The 22,091-nt window shown below is 44.5% G+C and overlaps 1 protein-coding gene across 1 annotated transcript in view; it reads right to left on the bottom strand.

Annotated features, from left to right (window-relative positions):
* LOC115474252 (tumor necrosis factor ligand superfamily member 10-like) overlaps positions 1-22,091 on the bottom strand; it is a 38,715-nt gene that overhangs the window by 4,590 nt on the left and 12,034 nt on the right. The window contains exons 2-4 of the mRNA XM_030209637.1: positions 20,009-20,170; positions 6,370-6,406; positions 1,889-1,996 (exon numbers count right to left, since the gene is read on the bottom strand). Coding sequence (XP_030065497.1) covers positions 1,889-1,996; positions 6,370-6,406; positions 20,009-20,170 — 307 coding nt within the window. The remainder of the gene's footprint in view (positions 1-1,888; positions 1,997-6,369; positions 6,407-20,008; positions 20,171-22,091) is intronic.

Here is a 22,091-nt window from a genome sequence, read left to right as displayed (position 1 = left end):
ACAATGAGACACTACCAGTTCCAAATCGCTTAAGGGTAGGAGCATGAAAATCAGAAATGAGTCAACATGACCCTAATGGCGTAAGCCTGCTTAGCAAGCCTATGATTTACCAGTAGGCAGTAGCTGAAAGCAGCAGTGCTGTCTAGATTCTTTAATATCAGCTTGACAGTTTTTTGGCTTACACATTTCCTGCTGCCCCCTCATCCACCGCCACGCCTCGCCTCCTCGCCCCCCCACTGCCTTGCCTCCTTGCCCCCCTCCGCCTCACCTCCTTGCCACTTCCCCTCACAAATACCTTTGCTGGTGGGGGTCCCCAACCCCCGCCAACTGAAGCCTTCTTCAATGCTGTTCTCCGGTGCAGCTGTGTTCGCTGCCTGCCCTGCCCCCTGCTCTTCTTTCTTCTTGCTCCTCCTGTGCACGCTGAGCGTCAGCGTGCACAGGAGGAGCAAGAAGAAAGAAGTGCAGGGGGCAGGCAGTGAATGCTGCTGCGCTGGAGAAGGCTTCAGCTGGAGGGGGTTGGGGACCCCCGCCAGCCGAACCAGGGGCCTGGACGCAATTTGCGGGGGCCCAGGCCCCGTAGCTACGCCCCTGCTTTATGTTGTCCTAAATTAAACTGTTTAGCTATACAGATAGTGGCTGAATACTGCATTCATGGAGTTAAGTGGAACACTACACAGCCCTTGCTATGACCTGGCAGTACCTGGATAGTACCACTGAAAATTCATAGATAGGGCAGATCGGGCCAAATGTGTTTAGGGTGAAAAAGAAAAAGTAAAACTGTTTGCAAAAACGGGGACAGAGGAACTACAGAAAAACTACAGCTAGATGGAACAAATAGATGCCACTCAATTTGCATGCAACTAGGAAAACCCAAGATGGGGAAGATAAAGGGCCTGATGAGCTACACTCTGGGATAGTAACAGAGCTTTGAGAAGTTCTGGCAGCCCCACAGACAGGTCCAATCCATTGCTCTTTGGAGACAAGAGTTGTTTCAGAGAACTGGAGATGGGTGGCCTTTGCCCCCTTTCATAAAAGTGGGAGGAGGAAGGAGGCTGGTGGGTAAAGGGGTGGAGTCTATGCTAGAGGAAAGGATAGTAGAGTATTTCAGATCTTACAGTTTACATGATCCAAGACAAACAGCATTTATCAGGAGGAGGTCATTTCAGATAAAACTGATCATTTTACTAGGTGAGTCAAGCTTTAGATTAGTAGAGAGGGGTGGAGGTAGTATACTAGGATTTCATATCCAGGGTTACCATATGGCTCCAGAAAAAGGAGGACAGATTGAGCCAGTCTGGGTTTTACTTCCATTGAACCCTACATATACCACACAGGATGCTCATATAAGCTGGGAGTTGGTTCTATGATGGTTAACTGGTTAGAAATTGGTGCATGAGAAGCAGAGTTTATGTCAAAGAAAAGGCGGCGAGGTGGGGGGGGGGGGGGGCGGGAATTGGTGGATATCAGTGGAGTGCTGCAGGGATCAGCCTGGATTTTTTTTTGTATGTGATATTTTAGAGGGGTTATAAGAAGAGATTTGCTTATGGCAGATAATACTGTGGCTGCAGAGAGAGGATTTTAGTTGCTACTGCTCCCTGTGATCTTGGCAAGTCACTTAATCCTCGTTTAGCCCAGGTATAAACTTCAATTTTACTGCTATGCTGTCATAACCCCTCTCCTTGTCTCTCGGGGCCAAGCAGTGTGTTCCTTGAATTTCCTGCCCTATGCTTGATTTTCAGTTTCTTCACAAAGGGAGCAAATCCCTGCTGCCCGGACTACTCCAGCCTTATTTTTACCCACAAGTCCTCAACTTTCAAGGAATCTCTGCAGGAGTTTTCCTATACCCTGTTCTTGCCCTTGTCTTAGAGCTTGGAACAGCAGGACTCACCATGGTGTGACGTGCTGTGGTGTCGCAGAGTGAGGTGTGCAGAAGGCTTGCCAGATATATTCCCGGGCAACTGAAACTCAGAGGTGTTCACAAAGGTCCTCCTGGCTTCTACAAAGAGAAGAAACATAAAAAGGATGATGATTTTCGTTTTACCTTAACTGAGTGGAGGATAATTCCTTAACAGGGTGCCTACTAAATACTGTTCTCTCTAAGCTGAGTGGGAGTCCTCCGCCTATAGTCCTTCCAGTGGGTGGCGCTGTTTCACTATCGCATTTTCAATAGTGAGGGACAGGCAAGCTCTGCAGGACTCCAGGGAACCTGCCTGTCCTTAGCGATTGAAAACACAATGCTGAAGCACCCCCCCCCCAATAGGGTTACCATATGTCTGGATTTACCCGGACATGTCCTCTTTTTGAGGGCATGTCCAGGCAACCGGGCGGGTTTTGCCAATCTGCCCATTTGTCCAGAAATCTGGACAAATGGGCAGATTGCTAGCCTCCCCTCCCCTTACTTACTAGTGCCCTGGTGGTCTAGTGACCTCTTCCGCCTTCGGGGCAGGAAAGAGCCCCCCTCTTTCCTGCCCGGAGCACTGCCCTGCATGCATCCTTCCTGTTCCTGATCCTCGGCGCCGATTCAAAATGGCCGCTGAGAGTTGAAGTGACCTTGCGAGACTTCAACTCTCGGCGGCCATTTTGAATTGGCGCTGAGGATCAGGAACAGGAAGGATGCATGCAGGGCAGTGCTCCGGGCAGGAAATAGGGGGCTCTTTCCTGCCCCGAAGAGGTCACTAGACCACCAGGGCAGTAGTAAGGGGAGGGGGGTGACCGGGAGGGGGGGCGACAGGGTATGTGACAGGGGGAGGGGAAAATGTGACAGGGGGCTGAGCGAGGGTGTGATGGGGCAGAGCGAGGGTGTGATGGGGCGGAGCGAAGGTGTGAAAGGGGGCAGGGAGGGGTGTGTGGTGGGGGCGGGGCATGTGTCCTTTTTGGGGGACAAAAAATGGTAACCCTACCCCCCATCAACTGGCAGCAGTGCAGTTGGAGGACTCCCACTCAACTTAGAGGGAACAATGATACTAAAGGCACTTCTTATAGTGTGTGTTTAAAGCCTGTACTATCGAGAAGTAGGCACCTGCTTTTCTTTCTAGAATATTAGTGCAAGTGACCGAAAATGTGCGTACCTTCAATATGTGATCAGTGAAACCAGTCCTACAGCTGGTGTAAATGAGTGCACCTAGTTCTGAGTCCGGTATAAGAGGTCATTTATGTATGTAAATAGCCACTTACATAAATAGCTAGAATACCGCCATTTGCATGCCTTCTTACCGCCTAAAACTAGGCCACTCCAGGCCACTCCTTATAGAATTACCCTCTAACCCCTGGATTCTATATATTACGCCAAAATTTGCTCACCGAGTTTTGGGCATGTGCCCAAGATGCACGTGCACCTAATTGGTTAATGAGCCCTTAACTAGCAATAATTGGGTGCAAATAACTAATTATTGCAGTTAAGGGGCTTTGATTGGCAGTTGTGTGTGCATCTTGCAGTACGCTAATCTACAAAGATCCACACGCAAATTTTATAGCACATATCTGAAAAGGGGGCATGGCTAGAGGCATGTCGGAGGTGTTCCCAAAGGTTGCTTGTGAAATTATAGAATTAGTTCAATCCCTGCCTAAGTTAGGTGTCGGCATTTACACCTGCTTTTTAGCAGGCATACATCCCATGCCCAACAGTTAGCACAGATAAGCGCACAAGCGCGAATCTTTAAAGCATGAGCACCCTTTATAGAATTACACTTATTGCCAGTGGTGTGCTGGAGCAGGCTCTCACAGGCTCGCAAGAGCCGGTTGTTAATTTTTTGAGAATTTTGGGAGCTGGTTGTTAAAGTAGGGCCCTCCATGGCTACTTTAACAACTGGCTCCCAAAATGTGGGCTTGGGCCCCCTGCTGAATTATCTTTTACTTTGCTTGTGGGGATGCTGAGCCCTGCCAGCCAAGTAAATACACTGCTGCTGCTCCCAGTTCCCTGTTTCCAGCTCTGAGCAGCAGGCTGGGACTTCTCCAGCATGTGAGAGAAGTTCCAGCATGCTGCTAAGAGCAAGAAATTGGGAGTGGTGGCAGTCCATTTATTGGCTGCCAGCAAAGGTATGTCTAGTGTGCTCGCACGAAGGGAGGGAGGAGAGAAAGGCAAGTGTTGCTCCTCCCCACCCCACCCCCGGCCACCCCTGGCCCTTCCAACTGCAGAGCTGGCTATGTTCGGAGAAAGAGCCTGTTGTTAAAAATTTACCAGCACACCCCTGCTTATTGCCAATTTTTTGGCTGCAGAATTTTGAGTGCCATTTACCGAATTCCCTCCTAAATGTATTAGCAAACCATGTAAAATTATCATGCTAATAAAGTTATCTAAATTTGATGGGAAAATTTTGAAAATACCAATGAACTCCCAAGCAGCCATTCAGAACAGCTTTTATCTATCTATCTGTTGAAAGCTGCTTTCTGATTGGTCTCTATTTTTAGATAAGAACTGAGAACAAGAAACGCAAGAATTCAATCACAAAAGGACCATAACTGCTTTGGAGTCTGTGTTGTTGAAGCTGGAAGCAGTGGCATACTTAGCTTGTTCACTACCCGGGCGGGTCGCCGCTGCACCCCCTCCTGGTGAGTCACCCCCTCCTAAGGCGTATCACCACATCACCTTTCCTCCTAGCAAGGGGGTGCTTGGAGCAGGCACATGGCTATCGGCTCTGCAGGTCCCCTACCCCGGAACAGGAAGTAACATCAGAGGGGGCAGGGGACCGGCAGAGCTGATAACCATGTGCCTGCTTTGTGCACCCCCATACTGCTTGCACCCGGGGTGGACCGCCTCCACCGCCCCGCCCTTGGTACGCTACTGCCTGGAAGTGAAAGTGCCATCTTGATACATATTCTGGGGTTTTAATAATTTTTGGTAGAGGAGTGTGGTAGCCGTGTTAGTCCACTCTTAAGGTTATCAATAGAAATCAAACAAAATAAAACATGGAAAAGAAAATAAGATGATACCTTTTTTATTGGACATAACTTAATACATTTCTTGATTAGCTTTCGAAGGTTGCCCTTCTTCGTCAGATCGGAAATAAGCAAATGTGCTAGCTGACAGTGTATATAAGTGAAAACATTCAAGCATTACTATGACAGTCTGACAGGGTGGGAGGATGGGAGGATGGGGGTGGGTCCACACCCATCCTGTTAGAATATCAATGATATGCTTTGATGTCCCCATGCATACCTCCGACCCAACCCCATCCTCCCATCCTCCCACCCTGTCAGACTGTCATAGTAATGCTTGAATGTTTTCACTTATATACACTGTCAGCTAGCACATTTGCTTATTTCCGATCTGACGAAGAAGGGCAACCTTCGAAAGCTAATCAAGAAATGTATTAAGTTATGTCCAATAATTTTTGGGCAAGGCAGTGGCATAGCCAGGATTGATTTTTTGGTGGGGCCCAAGGTTAAGTGTGTGGGCACTAGGCAATGAGCATATTGACATTGCCTTCCGTTCTCCTGACTCCAGGTTGCAGGGGCCATGGCTACACCCCTAGGGGAAGAGAAAGTATGGGGAAGGAAAGGGGTTTACTTCAGGTTACTGAAGGCCTTTGATGCTTATGTTTGAGGTAGGAGTGGGGGTTATCAAGGTACCCAAAGTTCCTTGATCATAGAATCAGAGGGAGGAATTTGGGGTACTGTGCTTTGGAGGAGGTTCCAAAGGCAGAGCCTGCCCTACTGTAAAATGTTAATATTCTAGCTCTGTGGGCACACAAACAAACACATACTCCAATAAGGCTGTCGAGATTTAGGCTTTAGATGCATATGAAATAGTGCATAGAATATTACATGCATTTGTTTCTCTTGTGCTTGCAAAATCTTAATTTGTCTTAGAGGGTGACCAAAACCAAACTGCAACTGAAATTCACCACTTGGTTTCAGCCGGAACCATCACCCCCTGCTGCTATTGCCGAAAGCCCCTCCCCCCAGGCCAGCTGGCCCCCCTGGCAGAAAAATCCATTCTCCCAGGCCGCCCACCAATTTCTCCCTCCCCCAACCCATAGGCCCTCCCCGGACCTATCTTGAAAACATTCTGGTGGTCTAGTGGCCTATTTGTTACAGCAGCAGACCAAGGGAGCCTGATTCAAATTCCACTGCAGCTACTTGTGATCATGGGCATGTTGCTTAACCCTCCATTACCTCAGGTACAAACCCAGAAAAAATACCTGGCTACTGTACCTGAATTTATACTGTTTCAATAGCTTGTGGGCTTGTAGGTGGTAAAATTAAAATTAAACCTGATGCTGGACTACACTTATTACAATAACCAGGACAGAAAATTTCAAAAACAGGACTATCCAAAAGACTTCTTTCTTGAAAAGAATTACACTGAGCTACACGTATTATTAATTTAAACATATATCCAAAAGTGTGTTTCCTTGTCCTGCAGCATACCTCGTATGGCACTTCTTCGGATAACATTTTCTGTCACCTAAAAGTGAAAAAATGAAATTTTTACTTACAGGTCATGGTTCAAATCTCTCACCTTGTGCTCCAGAGAACACTGGCTCTAATTGTCTGTTCAGCTTAAGAAAATCGAAACATAACTTGCACTCAGTTATATTTCATTTTCCATTTTCAGAATGTTTCTTTTTAATTTAAATTATATTTATAATACAAGGAATATTTAAAGCCAAAGAAGGAAAACTACAAATAAAACTTTATAAACAATCATATGTCCACATCTAGAAGAATACCTTATCAAAACTTAGGGGCCCTTTTACTAAGCTGTGTAAGCGTCTATGCGTGCCCAACGTGCATCAAAATGGAGTTACCACCCGGTTACCATGTGGCTCTTGCAGTAATTTCATTTTTGGCGCACATCCGATACGCATGTCCGAAAAATAATTTTTATTTTCGGACGCGCGTATCGGACACGTGCCAAGTGGCATTTGACGTGCATAGGTCAATACCACCCGGTTACTGCGTGAGAATTTACCACTAGGTCAATGGCTGGTGGTAAGGTCTCAGACCCAAAATGGACGCATGACAATTTTCATTTTGCCGCGTGTCTATTTTCGGCAAAAATTTAAAAAAGGCAAGTTTTGCAGGTGTGCTGAAAAATGATTCTGCGAGCACCCGAAGCACGCACCTACACTACCGTAGGCCATTTTTCAGCACACCTTAGTAAAAGGACCCCCTAGGAAGCTAAATTAAAAAGAAAACAAGAACAATTATTAAGGTGAGCAGTACAAGCGAAAATTTACTAATGTGGAACTTACCAATTTTTCCCCAATAGCATTTAACAAGAAGAAACAGGAACCCTAACACCCGAGGGGTCCCTGACCGGTTTCCCAGTCAGGAAAGTCTCAAGCTGTAAGGGGTCCAAAAACCCACAAGGGTCAATATTCCGCCAGTGGTGGAAGAGGGTTACGCTGACTGGCCTTACTCTAGGATATTCAATGCCAGGCCCTGTCCAGGCTTCAGTATTGATATCTGGGTTTTGGGGGTTTTTTTTTGAGCCAGCTAGCACATAGCTGGTTACATCAACATTTAGAACTTAACTGGCCACATTTATGCACTAAGGGGCCCTTTTACAAAGCCACGGGAGGGCTAATGCATGGGTAGCGCATGCCAAATCGGCACTACCACTGGGGTAGCGTGTGCCCAGTGATAATTCTGAGTCTGGCGCGTGCCGAATCCCACAGTAGGAAGAAAAAAAGGACAGTTTGAAAACCACCAAAGACAAACTGACAGCGTCTGGCTTGGCGAAACAGATGATTAGCAGTTGTTGCTTATTTAACTAGACTGTCTGAATATCTTTATCTAGATTGTGAAGATACACTCTGACCCCTGAGGCAGGCGTTTGTGCGCCGAAACGCGGCCTGTGTCAGGTCTTGTTCACAATAAAGGATTGCAATTATTTCTTTCTTGAAGGCCCAGTGTTGCTTTTTTTCTTCCTGTTGTATGCTTGTATGCTGTAATACCCTCTCTTTTGTGACTGCGAATCCCACAGTAGAAAATATTTTTTCTATTTTCTATCGTGAGAGGCATTCCCGGTGGTGATTGGCAGTGCGGCTACTGTGGTGCGTGCTGCATGGTTACCACACAGATAGCGTGTAAGCCGTTACTGCTAGATCAATGGCTGGTGGTAAGGGCTCAGATCATAAATAGGAGTGCGCTAGTTTTAATTTTTGCGCACATCTATTTCCTGGCCCATTAAAAAAAATGGCTTTTTTCCCCAGCCGCGGTAAAAAAAATGGCCCAGCGCATGCCAAAAAGATGCACCCACACTACCGCAGACCACTTTAAACCACAGCTTTGTAAAAGGACCCCCTAAGGGCCCTGTTTACAAAGGCGTGTTAGCGTTTTTAGCACGTGCTAACCGTGTAGACACCCATGGGAATATTATAGGCCTTTACGCAGTTAGCGTGAACTAATTTTTTTAAATGCTAGCGCATCTTTGTAAACAGGACCCTAAACCTGGCCGGTTAAGTTCTGAATGTTGGAACTTAAGTGGCCAAGTGCTGAATCCGCTCACAGAACGCCCCTAACATAGCCAATTTTTTACTTAGATGCTAACCAGTCATTTTCAGCAAAGACAACCAGTTAAGGGGTCCTTTTACTAAGATGCACTGAAAAATGGCCTGCGCTGGTGTAGACACGTGTATTGGACGTGTGGAGGTCCATTTTTCAGTGCACCTGCTAAAATGGCCTTTTTTTTTTTTGCAGCAAAATAAAAATCAGCGTGCGTCTATTTTGGGCCTGACACCTTACTGCCACCCATTGACTTAGCGGTAAGGTCTAACGTGTTAACTAGGCAGTAATCATCAGCGCATGTACAACTGCCGATTACCGCCTAGTTAGCGCCATGTGGTAGAAAATAAAAAAATATTTTCTGCCGCACGTATCGGACGCGCATAAAAAATGGAATTACTGCCCGGGGCACACGGTAGCCGGGTGGTAGTTCCACATTGACACGTGTTGGATGCACGTAGGCATCTATGCGCCTTAGTAAAAGGGCCCCTAAGTCCTGCTAAAAATGACCAGATCGCCGCAAACAAGCAATTTAACTGGTAGGCAGGTGTATCTGGCCAGTTAAAACATTCTGAATATCAACTGGATAATGATTATTCTTATAGTCCACCAGACACTTACATGGGAATTTAAGAAAAAAAATGTAGAACCTATTTCCAACACTTTAGACTTTAATTGCAAAAAAGCTTTCCTTTATAGTGGAGGAGTAGCCTAATGGTTAGAGCACCGGTCTTGCAATCCAGAGATGACCAGTTCAAATCCCACTGCTGCTCCTTGTGATCTTGGGCAAGTCACTCATCCCTCCATTGCCTCAGGTACAAACTTAGATTGTGAGCCCTCCTGGGACACAGAAATATCCAGAGTACCTGAATGTAACTCACCTTGAGCTACTACTGAAAAAGGTGTGAGCAAATTCTAAATAAATAATAATTGTGTTGGCCTAAAGACACCTGGAAATAAGGAAATTGTCTGCCAACAGAACAAAAGATTCTTTTTAGGAAAATAAGCTCTCAAAATTTCCAATTTCTGTTCCTGCAACTGGTATACTATCAATAAAATAGCTTGCTTTAGTAATTACATCCTATGATGATTCCAAAAATTGAGAGATGAATAAACTATCTGGAGAAGTAATTACATCAATTGCACCTTCTTCTGCGGCTTCTGTTACAGCTCCAGGAAGATAATATAAATTCAAATATTGTCAGGATTAGGGAATTGCAAAATATACCTCAAATGCATCCTAAATACTTACTCTATTGGACACAAATAATGTGTACAAGGAACATTTAAAAATCTTAAATTACATGTGCGAGATGTATTCTCAATTGACTCCATCCAAGTATGAATCAATAAATTATCCTTAGTAACTGGTGTAATGGCAGACGGAAAAGTTTTAAGTTGAGAATCAGTTTTGCGCAGTAAATTATCTTGCAGGGCTCCCTCCATACGAAAAACAGCTAAGCCAATATCTTTTAAGGTATAATTTTCTGCAGATTTTATAATAGATTGACCAACAGACACAGAGGATATGAGAAATTAATCTGTGATCTTTACTGAAGCAGGAACAGGTAGTCTATCTTGAGATATGGAAGTAATCTTTGAGGAGAGTAACAAATCTCCCAGGGATTGCAACCCCCAACATTAGGAGGCAGATCCTTCTCCCAAGTCTTTGCTGGTTGGGGGGGTGGAGTTTGACCACCCGACAACAAGGAGATGGGAGAAAGGGACTCTGTACTCACAGTACCAGCGGGGGTATTTTCTTTATTATGCTGCAGATATTGATCCACAGACTCTCTCGTTATAACTGAGGTCTTTCCAGTTCAGCTTTCTTTCCCTTTCCCTATATGGTCTGGGGGACAGAATCTCCTTCCTCTCGCTCTTCAGTATGCTCTGAAGGGACTCCAAAGTGGTGGGATCTGCCCCTTTGGGCACATGCCCGTGGTGATGTTCTGCGGTACAGCGCTGGTCTTATGCTCTGAGAGGGCCACAGAAGATGTCACTTGCAGTGGCGAAGCCAAGGGTGGGCTTGGGTGGGCCCAGGCCCATCCACTTTGGGTTCAGGCCCACCCAGTAGCAGCACATCTATAATGTGACTGGCAGGGATTCCCAAGCCCCACCAGCCGAAAACTCACATCTGTCCCTCCTGCATACCTTTTAAATAGCAGATTTTTGCCTGCAGCAAGCAGCGACTGATACATACTGTTCGCACCAGCCCTGAAGCCTTCCCTCTGATGTATTCTCGCCTTTGCGGAAACAGGAAGAAATCAGAGGAAAGGCTGTGGGGCCAACATGAGCAGTGTGTAATAGTTGCTGCTCGCTGCCAGTGAAAATCTGCTATTTAAAAGGTATTCAGGGAAGGGCGGATGTTTGAGAGACCATATGGATGCAGACAAGAGAGGGAGAGATGAAATCACTTGTGGGACAAGGCGGAGTACTTCTGCCCACCCATCTTGGGCCCAGGCCCACCCAAATTTGGGTGTCTGGCTACGCCCCTGGTCACTTGGCTTGCCTCTGACCACTATGGTGCCTACATGGCTCACCAGAATCAATCCCTTAGGTCGCAGGTACTCCTCCATTTTCAGAATGTTTTACTAAAAGCTTATCCAGTTCCTTCAGGGACATTTTAGGCCAGTCCTGATTTTCAACTTACATCTCCAATGCAGTGTGATATATGTGTCCCTGGCTCTACTTAGTAGAATCAGTACTGCAAGACACTAATAATGAGACTGTTTTTGACTTCAGAAACAGTAGCAACAGAGACCTGAAGATTAGCTTCACTCCTTACTATACACTCCAGATGTCTTCCAGACCCCTAATGGGGTCACAAAAGCCACATGTGGGGGTCATGACCTGCATGGGCTGAAAAAAAGACTCACATCTCTCACAAGCCTGCACTATAGCTAGGCCTGTGCAGACTCCATGTGAGGTGGGGGTTGACAGAAGCATCACCTGTAACACTGTAGGAGGCTTGGAACAGAAGCTTAGATGGAAAAGTAGGCCTCAGGAAGTTGCACCTTTCTGTGGCCATGATAATGGGGTTGCGGTTACAGAAAAATTGATAATATAATATGTATGTTTTAGGCAGGGACAGGCTGTCTGTTGCAATGACATAGGAACGACATATCCTATGTTGTTGCATATCATTTACCAAATGAAAATGAGCAGAAAAAACACAAATTGTGTTTTGTTATTTGCTGATAATAGTGTGTGCTCTTTGACAATAGTGCGCACTATGTGGAAAGAAGGCACACTTTCGGAGAGAGGGTGCACTATTTCCCAATGGTGGAACCACCACGCATGCATGAACTATTGTGTATGTGAACCTGTGCACCCATGTGTGCACTATTAGGAAAAAAGTGCACCCTCTTTCTACATAGTGCACACTATTTTTGGCACAGGCTGGATTCTATATATTGCGCTTAGATTATAACACTGTGGGTATCTAATGAGCTAATGAGCGCTGAAACAGCACTTAACAAGCATTAATGAGCACAAATTGGCACCGATTAGAATTTAGGCGCACAACTTGCTAAGTGTATTTAGTAACAATGTGTGCCGAACGTCTAACACTCAGAGGCAAATAGGGGCATGGTTACGGGTGGAGAAATGGGCATTTCATGGGCATTCCAAATTTTAGGTGCCTAGTTATAGAATATGGCCAAGTGTGCCTAAATCTACACACTGAGATTTACACCAGGTTTTCGTTGGCGTAAATGGATGCGCACAGATATCGGTGCTGAAATATCAACTAAGCTTTATCTATAATCGATTATAGAATATGCTTATCAGTGCCAATATTTTAGGCGCCATATATAGAATCTCTCCCCAAGTGCCTGCATCAGGGGTCAGTAGGAATCAGTTTATCTAAAATAATTTATTTATTTATTTATTTATTACATTTGTATCCCACATTTCCCACCTATTTGCAGGCTCAATGTGGCTTACATAATACCATAAAGGCGTTCGCCAGTCGGTTGATAACAAATACAAGGTTGTATTGTGGTCGAATAAGGTAGGTGTGTGTCAGGCACCATGAAGGTCGAAGGGAATGAAGATTGTATATTGTCCAGTACGATCATTGGTTGTGCTGTGTTGCTGGGTGTGGGGATTTACGTTGGATTGGTGGGGTAAGTCTTATGAACTAAAAGCTCATATAATCAGCACGCCAAAGTTGATTGGAAATATGCTTTCAACACAACACAAAAGTGCATAATCGCAATTTGGAGACGCCGGTTTATGACTCAGGGGCGTAGCCACGGCCGTGCCTGGACGGGCCCCGGCCCAGCCACTTTCCCTCCAGGCCTGCCCATCCATGATCCAACATCCTTCGGTCCGGAGCGAAGTTGCCTGAATGGCAGCGCTCGCCTCGTCGTAACCGCGGCGCCCGCTCAGCTGATCTACGCGGTGGCGCTCTCAGCAGCCTCGTTCTCACTCCGCCAGATCATCTGGCTAAAAAAAAATAGTTGCATGTGCACGCACGCACTGCATGTTACAGGGAGGAGGTGAGGAGCATTGAGCTAGCTAGTGTGAGGAGGCGAGCCTGGAAGGTTCTTCGTTCGAGCCCAGGAGCTCAAACAAGCACTGCAGGTAATAAAAGTTTAAATACTTTTTTTTTTATATCATTTTTAACATTGTGTAATTTGTAGTATCCCAAGAAACACTACTCATGCCTCTCTCTCTCTCTCTCTCTATGTATAGTGCCCACCAATATTAGCTCTGGGCCCAGCCAAAATATCAGGTCTAGCTACGCCACTTTTATGACTATGCACTTTCATTTTGTATTGAAAACACATTTCCAATCAAATTTGGCTTGCTAATTATGGGCCTCTTTTACAAAGCCACACTAGCAATTCCCTTGCGGCAAATGAGAGGAAGACCATGGGAATTGAATGGGCTTCCTCTCATTTGCTGTGCAGGAATCACTAGTGCGGCACTGTAAAAGAGGCCCAATTTGAGCTTTTAGCTCATTATTGAGATAAACTGATTCCTACTGACCCCTGACGCAGGTGCTTGACGCTGAAACATAGCCCATGTCGGGTCTAGTAATAAAGGACACTTGACTTTCCAACACTTGAAAGGCCCTTGGTGTTTTTTTCATTTGTATCGATGTGTGTACTTTGACCCTCTCTTTTGCTGCTACATGAAAACAAATAAATGACACAGGAAACAACACAAAATGAAAATTGTCTGGCTGCCCATCCTTAATTTTAGTTTTTTTTTTTTAAACAGCTTTGTATTGAGTTTTGACATTTTACAGTACAAGACGAAGGATCTTCATAGGCAGATGATAACATTTAAGGCAGACTGTAGCCGCTGAGCAACATGATATCTCTCAGAAAAAGAGGAACCAACAGAATGTTATGAGTCATGCCCTAGGGAGAGGGTGTTCGGTCTAATTAGTGCTGAGTCAGTATTTAAGAAGGATGAGTCTTGGGGTGTGTATGTGTCTTTCTGCTGAGGAGACAGTGTTTGCAGGAGGCCTGAGACAACTGAAAATGCAAATGAAGACAGCAGAAAACCATCACAGTGCAAAATCTAATTTTGCTGCAAAAGATTTATACTGCACTTTAAAGGGGAAATAATTTTATAAAATAAAATAAAATAAGCCTCTGTCCAACACTGTTTGTAGACTTAATAAGTATAATCATCGTTCAACAAACTCCATATTCAAGATTCAAATAATCATTTCAAAAAAATGCTGGATACAAAAAAACAAAGATTAAAAGCCGTTTGTCACCATAAATCATATAGGGGCCCTTTTTCTAAGCTGCGGTAAGCACTAACCCGTGCTTACGGCATGGTAGAAGGCACTACCGCAGGGTGCACTCAGGCGTTCCACGGTAGTTTTGTGTACAGCATGTGCTACCCACGTGCTAAAAAAAGATAGAAAATATTTTTTTAGTGCTGGTGGCAGGTCTGGGGGCGGAGAGTAGACGTGCTCAGCACTAAACAGCGCAGCAACATCGCTGCATTCTAACTGATTAGTGCATGGTTAGTGCAAGATTCTTACCACCTGCAAAATAGGTGTCGGTAAGGGCTCAAGCACTAATAAGGAAAGTAACCTGTGGCCATTAATAGACCAAATGGAAAACAGGGCCGTTTTATGGCTGCACTAAAAGTGGCCATAGCTGGGGCTACTGCAGGCCACTTTTTAACGCAGCTTAGTAAAAGGGTCCTAGAGAGTCATATCAAAGAACCCAGTGATACAGCATAAATAATTCCAGTCCAATTCCAGCAATATTACAAAATAATAAGAAAACTTATCTGGAACATCTACTAGATTGTACAAAATCTTCCCCTGTTTCATTAACTGGCTGCCTTAGCTATTTCTCTACTCCATAGGGAAAGAGAACAACCACATTTTCATGTCCTTTCCAAACATTTATGAGAATGTGATCTGGACGTGGGATAGTAAATTCTGAATTTTGCCTGTTGGATTGATGCATTTGAAGCCAGAAGATCAGCGGAACCATTTGTAAACAGAGCCCACACAGTTGTTCCTTTGGAGCAACCTTTACAGTTTTCTGCAGATAAACATGACACAAATTGGAACCATGCTTTCAGAAAGGTCCACAGATATTCTGGGGTCTTGGCTGCCATTGTTCAGTGCTGCCACAGAGAGCCCTTGGTCACCCGTGGTCCACTGCTCGATTGAACACCTAATGAGGAACCTTTAAACAATGAGGACATAATCCCATACAATGAATAATCATATTTGCAGCACGGTTTACCCTGTTTTGCTTTGACATGCAAGACTTAAGAACATAAGAATAGCCATATTGGATCAGACCAATGGTCCATCTAGCCCAGTATCTTGCTTCCAATAGTGGCCAATCCAGGTCACAAGTACCTGGCAGAAACCCAAATAGCAGCAACATTCCATACTACCAATCCCCGGGCAAGCAGCAGCTTCCCCCATGTCTATCTTAATAGCAGACTATGGACTTTCCTCCAGGAACTTGTCCAAATCTTTTTTAAATCCAGATTCACTAACTGCTGTTACCACACAATAGCTTAACTACTCAAAGAACTATTCTTTGAGTGAAAAAAATATTTCCTCCTATTTGTTTTAAAACTATTTCCCTTGTCTTTGTACTTTTTGAAAGAGTGAAAAATCTATTTTCTTTTACCTGTTCTACACCACTCAGGATTGTGTAGACCTCAATCATATCCCCCTCAGCTGCCTCTTTTCCATGCTGAAGAGATCTAACTTCTTTAGCCTGTCCTCATATGAGAGGAGTTCCATCTCCTTTATCATTTTTGTTGCCCTTCTTTGAACATTTTCTAATTCTACTATATCTTTTTTGAGATACAGTGATCAGAATTGAATGCAATACTCAAGGTGAGGTCACACTATGGAATTATAGTATTCTTGATCTTATTTACCAACTCTTTCCTAATAATTCCTAGCATCCTGTTTGCTCTTTTGGCCACCGCCCCACACTGGGCAGAAGATTTCAGTGTATTGTCTACAATGACACCTAGATCTTTTTGTTTGGTGCTGACTCCTAAGGTGGACTCTAGAATCAGGTAACTATGATTCAGATTATTCTTCCCAATGCGCGTCAGTTTGCATTTGTCCGTATTAAACTTCTTCTGCCATTTGGATGCCCAGTTTTCCAGTTTCCAAAGGTCTTCCTGCAATTTTTCACAGTCCGCATGTGTTCTGATGACTTTGAATAATTTTGTATCATCTGCAAATTTAATCATCTCACTTGTCATTCCGATTTTCAGATCATTTATAAATATGTTAAATAGCACCGTTCCCAGTACAAATTCCTGTGGTACTCCACTATTCACTCTCCTCCACTGAGAATGCCCCTGTTTTGTTTGACAAAAGACATCAGATATTGAGCCAAGGAATCCCCAAACTTCAGCCAGTAATGTTCCCTTGATAACCCTATCCTGACCCTTTTGAAGACAACTGTTGAAAAACCCTTGGCCAAGTATCTACCAGTCGGAGTTTTCATCTAATATGGATGGACATCTAGTGAAAGGTGCCCCACTGGGGTGGGGGTTAGGAGCATTTGTTTCTGTTCCAATAGAAAGAGAAGTAAAAATTTAATGCCAAGAAGTGCAGAGTGATGCATTTGGGGTGCAGAAACCCAAAAGAGAGATACAAATAGGAGGAGAGAGATTAGTAAGCTTGACTCAAGAGAGAGAGACCTTGGGGTGTTGGTGTTCGAGAATCTGAAGGTGAAGAAACAATGTGACAAGGCGACGGCCGTGGCCAGAGGATGCTAGGCTTCATAGAGAGGGGTATAACTAGCAGAAGAAAGGAGGTGTTGATGCCCCTCTACAAGTCGTTGGTGAGGCCCCACTTGGAGTATTGTGTTCAGTTTTGGAGGCCGTATCTTGCTAAAGATGTAAAAAGACTGGAAGCGGTGCAAAGAAAAGCTACAAAAATGGTATGGGATTTGTGTTGCAAACCGTACGAGTAGAGACTTGCCAACCTGAACATGTATACCTTGGAGGAAAGGATAAACAGGGGTGACATGATACAGATATTCAAATATCTGAAAGGTATTAATCCGCAAACAAACCTTCTCCGGAGTCGGGAAGGTGGTAGAACTAGAGGACATGAATTGAGGTTGAAGGGGGGCAGACTCAGGCGTAATGTCAGGAAGTATTTTTTCAAGGAAAGGGTGGTAGATACGTGGAATGCCCTCCCGCGGGAGGTGGTAGAGATGAAAAAGTTAATGGAATTCAAACATGCGTGGGATAAACACAAAGGAATCCTGTTTAAAAGGAATGGATCTATGAAATCTTAGCAGAGATTGGGTGGCAATGCCAGTAATTGGAGAGTAAAACCAGTGCTGGGCAGACTTCTATGGTCTGCGCCCTGATCGTGGCTGAATAGATATGGATGGGCTGGAGTGTAAATTTTAAGGGGCTTCGATGTTAGCTTCAGAACTTTTAGTACAGGAACAGTGCTGGTCAGACTTTTATGGTCTGTGCCCTGAGAAAGGCAGGGACAAATCAAACTCGGGTATACATATAAAGTATCGCATGCCATTTAAAATGAGTTTATCTTGTTGGGCAGACTGGATGGACTGTTCAGGTCTTTATCTGCCGTCATTTACTGTGTTACTATGTTACAGGTATGAGAAGGAACTCCTGGACACATACAGCATAAGAAGAGTCTGGATTTCCCAGGTGTGAAAGGTTATCAACTCACGTAAAACAATGATAAATGGAATGAAGGCTGTTTCTAGTTTAATGGGTGTTATCAACTAACGAAATAAACAATTGCATATTAAAATACATTTACATTAAATAAAAGATAAATTTTGCTGTCTGAAATAGGTATCAAATATTATTCAACCAGTCTTGATATATAAGGTAACACATTGGACACAACTGTCATGATTATTTGATATTAACGAAGTTTAAGAATCTATAATAGACTAGACTCTGATTGGTCTTTAGGATTCTACATGCTCAACAACAATTTTAATTGGATCTTCATGGATCACCTGATTTGAGCTGTTATTTTCTCAACCATGATTGACAAGTTCCTAGCCAATTGACAATGAAGAGTGGTGAAGGTGGAATCACACACAAGCAGGACTATTTTCTCTGCATTGGCCAGGCCTAGGAATGCTATCCTTAGTCACAGGGCAGCCATGGGCATTGTTAAAACAATGACAGAGGAAGAACAAGAGATCCTATGTGTTTGTCCCATGCTTTCTTGAATTCAGATACAATCTTCGTCTCTATCAGCTTCTCTGGGAGGCTGTTCCATGCATCCACCACCCTTTCTGGGAAGAAGTTTTTCTTCAATAGTAACCTAAGGAAATACTTCTTTATGGAAAGGGTGGTGGATATGTGGAACAGCCTCCTGGTGGAGGTGGTGCAGACAAAAACTGTATCTGAATTCAAGAAAACGTGGGACAAGCACATAGGTCTCTTAGGGAAAGTTAAAATATAATGGTATAGATGGGCAAACTGTATAAGCCATATAGTTTTTTTCTGCTATCATTTTCTATGGTTAATCTTTAAACATGATGAGAGCAAATGAACAATTATTGATCATGTCCCAGAGAATGACTGTAGAAAGCATCAGCAATATTTGAATTACACAAAAGTACAAATCTACCATGAGTCTACCCAAGTCCTTGTCTGGCCATTTGTGATTTTTCCTCCTGATACTCACGTATCCTTATACATTGATACACTTCACTGAGTGCATAGTTTATGCTAATTATTAGCACTGTTTGCTTTTTAGCATTAGGGAGCATGTAGTTAGGATTCTGATTAAATTCTTGGGATATTTTGGAACATTCAGCTACATTTCTGTTTATTTGTTCCAGCCCTCTCCTCTCCCCATCTATATCCAGACTCCTGTATACCAGAGAAAGCTGCCAGGGGAAGGATCACAACCAGCTGTGGGCTCCCCGATGACCACCCCAGGCTCCCTCCTCTCTGGCAGCCTACAGTACAGCTTGAGTCCTGCTGGAAGGTTCTTTGGCAGTTACAAAGCTTACTCTTTCCCTTTATTTTTTCAGCTGTTTACAAAAGAGCCAACCCCCCACCCCAAATAACAAACCAGAACAACATTCAATAGTACTTTGAGGCTGAAACAAAGATTTAAGTAAAAATAAACAAATAAAAGGAGAAAAAAATAAAGCATTCAGCCATGGGTTTTAGGGACTCTCTTTTCCAAACTTATTTGTGACCTTAATAAGAGGAATCACATCCAGAAGTACAGCTGAGGGAGCAGAGGCAGGGGTGGGGCCGGGGGTCACAGCTGAGGCAGCAGAGTCAGGGTGAGTACAGCTGATGTAGAAGACATGGGAAGAGCATAGCTGAGGGAGCAAAGGCAGGGAGCAGGGATGGAGCTAGGGTTGCTGGCACTCCGCTTGCAGCTATGCACCAGATCTCCTCCAGGCATAGGAGCCAACTTTTCAAAATTATTGGGGGTGCTAAGCCCAGTGCAAATAATCCTTCCTTGGATACATACAAGGAATATTCTCAATATTAGGGGTGCTCAAGCACCCACAGCACCCACAGAGTCGGCTCCTATGCCTCCAGGTGCACCACCACTGCCGCTGCTGCTGCTACTACTGATGCCACCGTCCCCTTGTTGGGTCTGCTGCTGTCTCAATTGTGCTGACGCACAGTCTTCCTCCTTAGGAGCACACTCCAGTGCTGCTGATTCTCATTCCCTCTGACCACTTCCTGTCTGAAAGGGCAGGACACGCAGTACTGACACACAGGCCTGGAAGCACGGGAAGCCACGTAAGTGTTGCACACCCCCCAAAGTCAGTGCCCTCCTGCCACACTTACCTGGCATACCATGTTCCTCCAGCCCTAACAAGGAGAGCACAGCTGAGGTAGGGGAGATGCAGCTGAGGGAGTGCAAGTAAGGAAAATAGTTTCTTAAGAAGTACAAGCAGAAGACAGCACAGCTCATAGAAAGGCAGCAAAACAAGAAGGTACAAGACAGAAAGTATCCCAGAGGAATACACACTGTTCTGCTCTCCAATTTATGTGAAGCATATCATGATCCTGCTGCTTCAAATACAAGGGGTAGGTGGCAGCGCTGAGAACTTACCAAGGTGATATATGATTTAATGCTATTGACCAACTTGAGACAGGACTCGTTAATTATCAACTCCTCCAGATCAAAAACTGCAGGGTCTGAAATTTCTTCCAGTCTGTTAATAAGCTGTAAACATTTCAGCTCCTCCGATGTACCCTGCGTCTGAGTCTTCAACTAAAATGAAAACATAAAAACAACATATCTAAGTATTCTGAAAGACAGCATCTGGAGAAGTTTACAGTTTCTTGGATGTGGAAATACTCTAGCCAGCTGTACAGCATTAACATGTCGAATCAGCAAAAATAAATTCACTATGAAAAGCAGATCATGTAGGGTCTGTGGTCAGGGGCAAGAAAATTCACTCTAACACAAACTTTCTCAGGGCTGGTGTGAGGATTTTAGGCATTCTAGAAAATTTTTCAGCCTTGCGCTCCCCTCCCAATTAATGTTTAGACACTATCCCCTTTTGTATAGGTCGCCCAAAGCTGGGTGCACAATTTTGGGCCCATATCGCTGATCCATACGCAATCTAATTAGCTAATTAGGTGCTAACGATCAATTATTGACATTAACAAACAAGTAGTCGTAATTAGGGTTTATGTGTGGATCTGCCTTATGCCTTACTCTATAATTTGAATGTCTAAATTTTATAACATGCAACTCCAAAGGGGGAGTGGCCATGGGAGGGACATGGATGAGTCAGGAGTGTTCCCAGAAATTAGGTGTGATGTTATAGAATACCTGCATTTCCGTGCCTACCTGCCATCAATTGAGTGCGAGCATTTATACCAGCCTTTGGCAGGCGTAAATGCTCACGCCCAAAGTTAGGTATGAAATGCACGCTAAATTTGTATTCTATAAAGGCTGTTCCACACAGAGCATCATCTACAGAATACTAGTTTAGCACGGGTTGTCCCAGTCCTGCTTCTGGCTCTTCAGCTGTGAACACAGAAATATTTGCTGGACAGAATTGCTTAATATAGTTTTCCATTCTATGTTCACAGCTGAAGGGCTGGGAGCAGTGGCGTAGCCACAGGTGGGCCTGGGTGGGCCGTGGCCCACCCACTTAGGGCTCAGGCCCATCCAACAGTAGCACGTGGTAATGAAAATGCTGCTCTCCACAATACTGGCACCTTCACATGCTCAGTTTTCAGTGCATGCGTGCTGCAGACTACCAAGGTGGAGACTGGAGAGAAGCATTTTCCCACCAGCTGAGATATTTTTTGATGTGGGGGTGGGGGAGAGAACATTTGGTGCCCACCTACTTCTTGCCTAGGCCCACCCAAAATCTGCTGTCTGGCTACGCCCCTGGCTGGGAGCAGGACTACAGAAGAGAAACACAAATAGGAATGGAGGGGTAGTAGTCCTTGAACCATTTTCAGAGGACTATGTTTGTGAGGAGCTAGCTAAACAAAAGCTGGACAAAGTAATGAGGCCAGATGACATACATCCGAGGGTACTGAGGGCTGAACTTTTCAATGCTTTTCTAGAGTCAGGAATGACCCTGGAGGACTGGAAAAGGGCAGATGTGGACCCTCTCCACAAAAGCGGAAGTAAGGAAGAGGTTGGGAACTACAGGCCAGTAAGTCTGACTGCTGTGGTAAGCAAATCAATAGAAACACTTTAAAACAAGAGAATAGATTGTATTTCTGTGCAGCGGTTCTGGATGAGTTGACAGCAATATTGTGCATATATACTAAATAAACCAGTTACTCTGACTGCTCAGAACTGCATCTTGGGTTATAGAGGAAGTAGGACAACCATGAGACGATCAGAACGCCAGTTTCTGTATAAAGCCAGTATTATCGGGAAAATGTGTATAATGCAATATCGGATTCAGGAAGAAGCTCCCTCGTTCTGGCATTGGCGTAATGGACTACAGATGCTAGTCACGTGGGAGGCCAAAGATGCTAGAGGTACTTCCAAAAAGTAAAAAGAGTTTTGGACAATATGGGAACCTTATATTCAATCGCTTGGGGGTAGAGCCTGCAGTTTAATACTGAATACACTACAATTATATAATCAATAATGGGGTGACTGAAATGTGCAAGTATACAAGGGGGAGAAGAGGTATGAGGGGTAGGGGGGAGGGTTA

This window comes from Microcaecilia unicolor, chromosome 7 (assembly GCF_901765095.1).
Source record: "Microcaecilia unicolor chromosome 7, aMicUni1.1, whole genome shotgun sequence".
Lineage (NCBI taxonomy): Eukaryota > Metazoa > Chordata > Amphibia > Gymnophiona > Siphonopidae > Microcaecilia > Microcaecilia unicolor.
Note: the sequence above shows the minus strand (reverse complement) of the source record. Positions and strands in the feature narration are given on the sequence as shown.